Source organism: Alligator sinensis, unplaced genomic scaffold (assembly GCF_000455745.1).
Source record: "Alligator sinensis unplaced genomic scaffold, ASM45574v1 scaffold281_1, whole genome shotgun sequence".
Classification (NCBI taxonomy): domain Eukaryota; kingdom Metazoa; phylum Chordata; order Crocodylia; family Alligatoridae; genus Alligator; species Alligator sinensis.
Window position 1 is genome coordinate 1,579,625 of NW_005842306.1, and position 8,558 is coordinate 1,588,182.

The window sequence follows — 8,558 nt, forward strand, 5'->3', positions numbered from 1 at the left end:
AGATTTTACAAAAGGTGTTATGATCTTACTCTTCAGGAAAGGGTTGAAGGAACTCCTCAAAAAACTGGAGACTGATTTGGGCTAAAGTTGGGCTATAAGTTAATGGCCAAGATGCTGGCTTTGAGGATGAGAAAAAGCCTCCATAAGATAATACATGAAGATGAAGTATGCATAGCACCAGGCAGAAGGACCTCTGAAGTGATTAGAGGTATGCTGTCCCACATCCAAGAGAGGAAAAAAAAGTGTTATAGAAAGCCTAGATTTAGAAAAAGAATATGACAGAGTGGATCATGATTACATATTTGAGGTGCCAGGAAAAATGGGGTTCCAGAGAAAGGTATGTTAGATACGGTTATTGTAGAGAAGCACAGTCAAGTACAAATTAATGGGCACCTAAGCAGGGCCTTAAAGCTTCACACAGTGGTGAGACAAAGGTGCCCGCTGTTACCACTACTATTTGTGCACAGCATGGAACAGTTAGCACAAAGAATAAGAAAAGACGGTCATAAGCAGAGTAAAGATACCAGAAGGGGGCGAGGTAAAAAGTGTACTATACATAGATGGCAAATGTAGTAGTTAGAGATGGACTTTCAATGGAAAGGGTGCTAAAGCATGCATCAGAGCACAGAGAAGCAACGGGGGCTAAACTAAATAGGTCAAAAAGCACCATTATGGGAGTGGGGTACTGGAGGGACTTGGAGAAGTTGGGCTTTCAAATAAGAGAGTCAGAGCGCTAGGGATCCCGATGAACTCCAAAAGGGAAAGGTAATACAGCGTGGAAAAAGGTGACAGCAAGACTATGGCAAATACTCTGGTTATTGTCGAGAAGGACACTATCTAGAGGTGCTCCGGTTCTGTTCGATATTGGATCGGTACTGATATGAAGAAAGTTGTCTATGATGGATATCAGCCCTATGGGGCTGATAACGTAGCTAATAAATGCCTGTGCTGTGTGCAGCTGCAGTGCAGTACAGAGCAAAGCTGGCAGAAAGGGGAGCTACCTCCAGTTGGTAAGTCAGAAGGGGAGGAGAAAGGGAAGGGGCAGTGGGGCGCAGGACAGAACTGTGGCTTGTGGGCAGCTCCTGCTGCTGCTTGCACCCCAGGAGGGTGAGAGTCAGGGGGCGTGTGCCCCTGAATCTGCATGGTGCAGGGTGGGCTCCAGCTGGAGGGTGGAGGCGGAGCCAGCGCTGCACAGGGCTCCTCTCACCAGGGGCTGGGCTCAGAGCAGGCTCCAGCAGCAGTGGGAGGAGGCTGCAGCCACCCCAAATTTCACCGCAGTTCTGCTCCCAGCCACATGCTGCCGCCCACCACCTGGCACAACCCCAGCTAAATGCACACCGCCATGCAAGTGCCAGGGAAAGCTGCGGCAGGCAGCAGTGCGGGGCTGGAAGCAGAGCTGCACTGAAATTTGGGGTGGCTGCAGCCTCCCTCCAGTGCTGCCGGAGCCTGCTCCAAGCCCAGCCCCCAGCAAAAAAAGCTCCACACAGCCCTGGCTCTGGCTTCACCCTGCAGCTGCCACCTAGTCCACACCATGTAGATACAGGGGCACACGTCCCCCCAGCCCCTGCCCTCCCAGGGTGCAAGCAGCAGTAGCAGCTGCCCCCCCCCCACAAACCGTGGCTCCATCCTATGCCCCCCACCACCAGGCAGCACCTACCCCTGCCCCCTCCCTCACCACGGGGGGCGTTGATCTGCCCCCCCATGCCCCTTCCACCACACGGACTTACCACCTGGAGGCAACTGTATCAGATCAACATTGGCCAATATGCCGCCTTAAATATTGGCTATCTGCCCCCAAAATCTCTATCGGCGCACCCCTAACACTGTCCTTTGCTGGAAAAGCATTTAAGGCTGTGCTGCTGCCAATTATTATATATATATATATATATATATGGGAATTGTATTCCCATAGACATGGCAACAGATAATAAAAGTACAAAGGGAAATATGTATTTTTCTGGGAAGCCAAAAAGAGAAAGGTTGGCTGGAGCTGAACCATACAAAGCAAGAGAGATGGGGGGTGGCGGGGACTGTGGCTGCCAGACTTGGGCATGTTCATTTATTCAAAATATGTAAGCGTGCTTTGTAAGGTGGTAATGGAGGGAGAGAGGAAAACAGTATGCATCACCCAATTTCATGCAGCTGCAATTTTGAGGAAATGGACCTCAAAGAAGTATATCAGACCTCTCTGAAAAATCCATGGGTGTTATAAAATCATGCAGATTTATAAAATAGGGAAGGTAGCGCTGGAGGTCCTGAGGGATCATAACAAATTGATAAAAGAGGTAAAGAAAAGAGACAGGATGGTGCCAGTGAGAAACTTCACAGAAGGAGAAATAAAGAAGGTGTGGGAAGTAGTGACAGGTAAACAACTAAAAGGTGAACATGCTGACCTCGGGTGAACTGTTGTAAGTAATATTTTGCCAGTGAGAGAAATGCAACGAAGGTGGAGCTCATCAACATGACCGAGAGAGAGGTGTGGGGAAGAAGCAGCAGTGGGACATGTTTTGGGAGTGTAAATATACAAATAGGGTGTGGGAAAGGTCCAGCGCTTTCTGAATATCACCAAAATAAACCTGTCATTAGTATGGGAGATGGTACTATATGGATTCATACCAAAAGGGACCAGAGGAAACATTATTAAGGACTTTTTTAAACACATGTTAAAACTAGTTTATGGAAAGGAAGAAACCTCTGGGTGTTTAAAAGGGTTGGCTTTCACTGAAAGAGGGCCTGAAATTTCAGTGGAGCTGAAATACTACATCATTCAGGACAAGGAAGAGATTGGGGAGGAAGAGGTGGAGAAGAAGTGGAGGAAAAAGGACTGGATGTGCTTTTTTCACTAAACCAGAGAGACTGATGAGAAGGGCTGAGAGCTTCAGGTGATTACTAAGGTAAGTTTTTTCATGGGGTGGTATATGAAGAAAAAGATTTCTGTAAGGGTTTGTTTTTTGTAGAAAGTTGATGCATGTTGTTTAAGGGTTTCATATAAAAAAAACATACAGCTAACTAGCTAGCTATATAGTTGTTTCTGCGCTATGAAGCATTGGTAAAAAGATAAAAGTTTTAATAACATTTAAAAAAAAATATCAATAAATCAATAAAAGGACCCCAACAAGTATTTCTGGCACCAAGGGGAGGGTGTCAGGGCTGGCACTGGCCCTCCTCGTGCTGGCCTGATATTGCAGTACTTCCAGGCCCAGTGCCAGTTCCTTCCTGGGGGAGAAACTGTCCATTTTTTGTTTTTTTTAAAGGCTGGCCGGCTGGCCAGCCAGCCACACATGCACGCACGTACGCTGTTCCCATCAGTATGTTTGCCACATAGGCCAGGTGTATTATGGGCAAACTGAGCTTGGGCTCCATTCAATCAGCTTCATTTGCTCCATGCCTGAGCACAGGTTGCTTCTAGCAGCAGTTTAATGATAGATAATGTATTTGATGTGGGGGAGAAGGGGTTGCTGATACGTAAATATAAAATGAGGACCTACTTCCCCTCTTCCCCCTCCCCCCAGCCTGGGGGAAAAAAAACTTGTTTTATTTGAGTAAGTATAGGGATATTCACATAAAGCTAATTTGAAAAGTAATGATTTAAATAGAAATTTAAATGAATTTACCAAAACTGTTAGTGGAAACATCTTGGGTAAAGTTGTTTGGACGTTCTCCCACTATGCAAAAAGTGAGACAGCCAACAAAACCAAAAGCAACTCTTAAACAGGTATGCAAAAGTACCTAACAATGAATGAACAACAGGTTTATTATGTGTATCCATCACACCCACATAATGTTGATATCAATAGTGTTACTTGAAATCTGTAATTCCTTTAATTTGGTGGAATCTGATACACATGCTTCCTACAAGGGGAGACTATAATTTGCTTCAGGTCATGAAGGAGGTGAACGGAAGAACTTAGAGAGATTGACACCCTACAACTGAAGCTATCCTTCTTCCCCAGCTTGCATGCTACAAGACCTGACCACTGACGCCCGGAATTTAATCTCAAAAGAGTGACCACAGATGTATGCAGCCTAAAAACATTATACTAACATATTTAAGGGACAAAAACCTCTTTCTCCAGAGCATGTGCCAGACATTAACTGATAAGGACTAAGAAAGATTTTCTACCCAGAGAGAGGATGATTTCATTCAGTATTTCAATCCCTATTATTCAACTTTTCAGAACTGTAGACCCTGTACCTATTTTTTCTCTAATTCCCATTACTAGTCATTTTATATTTGTGCTGTAGGTCATGCAGGAAGGAAACCCATCAGTATTTTTCCAATGGTGGTAAATGAAAAAAAAAAATGGAGCTTCTAGAATGTTCCATTCTTCCCCACAATTTAGTGATAAAAAAACCCACAAAACATGGTTTCCAAATTTCTATTATTTGGGGCACTGCTTCAATATGTTAAGAATGAAACTTCTAAAACTCTGACAATTTCCATGCTGAAGTCATCCTATAGTTTTAGAGCTTTGAGCCTTTGCAAGTCAACCAGCATGACTTGGATCAAAAGCTGTAACTCTTTACAGACACTGCATAACTCCTCATTCCCAATGGTGTTGTTTACTTTCATTTGAACAATATTCCAGTGACTTTTAGATGAAAACCCTACCCTTATCCTGTTGTGTCAAACTCTCAATAAGTTCAATAGAACCAGGATTTCAGTCTGAGCATGTTTTCTCATAAAAAACAAATTAAAAAAAAAAAAATCAGCCCAGGAAACTAGCTGACAAATTACATTTTCAACAAATGCCAGAAATGTACTTAAAGCCCAATATGCCAAGTTTTGAAGCGCTAAAAATAAATACAGGGTTTTATTCCTTTTTTCATTTTCTGCAATTTTTGGTATGTATTTCTACATCTACCTTTAGACTAATGTTTTTTTTTTTTTTAAACAAAGTTATAAATGATTTCCCATGCACAACCTAAAAAAGGATCTACAGAGTAGGTACAGAGAGGATATATATACATACTGTTTGTCTTCATGCACATTAATCCTGCAGCATAATATTAAAATAAGTGATAACTGAAGAGATTTAGAAAAAAAGTTGTAAAACCAATTTGTTTTCAGTCTTTTCTAATAACTTGCATTAATGAAGCCTGAACACAAAATAGAGAAGTTACACACATTCTTTTAACTTCCTACATTTAATAATGATCAATAAGAAAACACTGCAATTATTTTATTTAAATTAGTACTACTTTCACTTTAAAGTAAAAATAGTAAAAGATGCATAGAATAAGGTATGCTATATAGCTAGTCAAATAAAATATTTTCAACCAACATATTTCTACTACAGTAATAAAGTAGAAATTAGGTATCTGTCAGTATCATATTCTAATTTTTAAGTGATAAAAAGGTGCAAAGTCAAATCTTACCCATTCTTGAAATACAAAACATGTGCTCTTTGGAGTCCTGTTTCTAAGAAAAAACTCAGTTCCTGTTCATGTGCAGCAGGCCCCGGTTTAGGGCTTCTGTTCTGTATATTGGTATTTATTATCTAAGAGAAAAAAACCCCAAAACAATAAAATCAGATTAGCACAAATAATTGATTTTTTTAAAAAGGAGAGGGTTGTGATCACCTGGTAGGATGGAAGTCCGTGATAAATAAGCTTGGAGAAAGCTTCTCTCATTCCATCTCTGCCTACCTAGGGAACCCTCCTCATTTCCTTATTTTTCAGGCTCTTTAATTTTACATATAAAACCCTCTATTCCACACTATTTCTCACTGAACTTGTGTTTAATTTTATAAAGCCTATGAAGATGTAACTTGTATGTAGAAAGTTATATAAAGGATTGTAAGAACTGTATGTGTGCAGTTACAAGGCCCTTTTGTAATAGCTGGTGACGGTGCTCAGTGCCTCTGAGTAATACTCAAAACGTAGATGGCTTTGCTTCCATTTAAATTTAAAAAAAAAAAATGAATACACAGATTCTATAACTCAGTTAAGACCAACTCTACCACACAAATTCAAGAAAGTGTATATCTATATAGATAGATATATCTATCTATCCATCCTTCCATCCAAAGTAGACCAACGCCTCAAAGACTGAAGTAAGCATTTTCTAATGTTTAGACTATTACTGCCTTTTTTCAAAGCTCTAAGCTTAGCTTGGGTTTTCTTTTACATATACAGCCTATATTCTAGCAGTCATGAAAAACCTGAAAGGGAAAAAACACACATATGGAAAGAAGCTATTTTAGTTAATCCAAGGCATGTGGGGGGGCTCCCCCCCCCGCAGGAAAGTGTCTACAATTCCATATGTTCTCTCTTTAAAAGTATCAGACAAAATATAGCCCTATCTCTGCCAAATGCTAAGAATGAGTTAGGTTTTTTTAATCCATTTACAGCAAGATCAAAGTATTTTAAAGTGCAAATTAAGAAGCAACTTTTCCTGCAATGAACTTTGAGTTGTAGAAACCACAAGTAGGCAATATTTTACAAGAGAATCCTAAATTGATTTCTCTCAGAACTAGCAGTTCTTCATGGGCATCCACAAAAGAACACCTGTTTGACTAATAGGCGGCTTTTCAATAGCTTCCATTTTATAGGAGACCTTTTGTAATGCTGATAAAAGCAGAGTTAAAATGTACTTGAAAGGGAGTGCTAACTTTATAGTTCCAAAAGCTAAAAAACTGCAGCCATTCCAAACTGAGAGAAACTATCTTAAATTAGGACTTCTTTCAGCAGCATTCTTCAGCTCCGATTCAAATTCTGAATGCACTGTGAATGTAACGGATAACTGAACATGGAAAGTGAGCAAGGAGTTAATGTGCAGGAATACCCTTCACTAGGAAGCTGCGAGTATTTTTTTTTTTTTTGACATACCTTGGATGGGATGGCGGGTATCTAGTACATTCCAAAAGTAGAAGAAATATGCATTCATAGCTTTACCTACCTGAATTTTCCAGGTTTAACTTTTTAGGCATTGTTCATTCTAATAAAATCAAAAGCAATGCAGTAGAAGAGACTAGCAATCTTTTACTAGCAGTTTGCCACAGCTTGCAGTACAGCAACTGCCATAAACAACCAATCCCCTGCTGCTGCCCCAGCCGCCCCCAATGTGTACAGAAGGCAGCTCTTACCCCTAATGCAGCCATTGCCAAAAAACATGGTAAGCGACAACTTGGAGAGGTTGATTCAGCAGCAACAGCAAGCAGAGATGGCAGGGCATACAAGGGGCAAAAGAGCAGCCCTCTGCAAAAAGCAAGGCCAACCAAAGTAAAAGTAGGGGATTGGTGTACCATTATTAAGTCATGGACAATATTAGACTTCATATGCTGGATCTGGCCCGCAAGCCATAGGTTGACAAACCCTGCAGTAGAACACTGAATAGCCAATCTACTGTGTGTCCAAATCAGACTTGCATTGTTTCTGCAGTGCAGTTTCTTCCATTCAAAGTTCTATAAGCAGTTCCTGCTTGTTTTTGATCAGGAAATCTCTGGCTATTTCTGAGTTCTTGGACAAGAAAAAAAAACTTCAGTTATGAACAAGGTTCTTTACAATGTGCTGTCTCTATTATAATGCATTTCCAGTTGTGTTTACCAATCACTTGCATGTTGTCATAATTGTCCAGGGGTCAGTCTTAATGCAGTTGTTCAGTGTTCTGTTGCACATGCTCATAATTACTAACATGTTCCTACATCCTTACCTTTTTCTTGTGGAAATTGTTTGAGGACCGTTTGTCATGGACTTAAAATGCAATACGTGTAGACATAGCATTTCACTACTCAAAAACTTAGGATGATGGAGGCCAACGATGGGAGAGTAACTGGTGTTCAAATTTCCAATTCACCTTAACAACCTGTTTACTTTCACTGGTAGTTCCGTCAACAGCTGATGGAAAGTACATCCAAAAGGTATTAAAACCTAGCCATCCCATGGTCAGCTGGTTTAAAGCAGAAAATATATACTTTGACTGCAGAACACAATTCTAGTATAATTTGTTAGCAACTTCTTTATGTCAAGATTTCTTTATTTCACCACCAAGCAAGCAATACGTCCTACGAAGGAACTATATCCTCAGGTCAGTATTTAAAGCAGTGGTCACCAACCAGTCAATCTCAGTCTGTCAGACGCTCCACAATCAGGAGCAGCAGGACGCACATGGCTGGGCTGCCACGCCCCTGCTGCCCAGGCCGGGCTGGGTGAGTGGGGTCAGAGCCCGGGCAGCTTGTCCAAGAGGTGGGGGAGAGAGGCAGTAGATCCTGGGGTGCTCTTTACTTACAAAAAGTGATCTTCACCATAAAAAGGTTGGAGACCATTGATTTAAAGTATTTCAGCACATCCACCACCTACATATGCACACTAGAGTGGTTATACTGAAGTCTAATGAAAGAAGAGCAGCCCCTCAGCTTCTTCTGGAAGCTCCAGGAAAGTAAATCTCTAGTTTTTTCACTGCACATCCAATTACAAAAATCAGATTCTGCAAACAGCATACATACAGGCTGGGGAGTTCCCCTCTTGAAAGCACAGAGGCGGAAAGGGATCTCGGAGTCATTATTGACTCCAAGATGAACATGAGCCACCAATGCCAGACCGCAGCCAGCAAGGCC

General features: G+C 41.4%; 1 protein-coding gene across 6 annotated transcripts in view; it reads right to left on the reverse strand.

Moving 5' to 3' along the window:
- The window catches only part of TTC7B (tetratricopeptide repeat domain 7B), a 274,550-nt gene that overhangs the window by 194,648 nt on the left and 71,344 nt on the right, over window positions 1-8,558 (reverse strand). For 5 of the 6 annotated variants that reach the window (XM_025209742.1, XM_025209743.1, XM_006028358.2 and 2 more), the window contains one exon: window positions 5,380-5,501. The exons of the other annotated variant lie outside the window; for it this stretch is intronic. In XM_025209742.1, coding sequence (XP_025065527.1) covers window positions 5,380-5,501 — 122 coding nt within the window. The remainder of the gene's footprint in view (window positions 1-5,379; window positions 5,502-8,558) is intronic. 6 annotated transcript variants of the gene reach the window in all.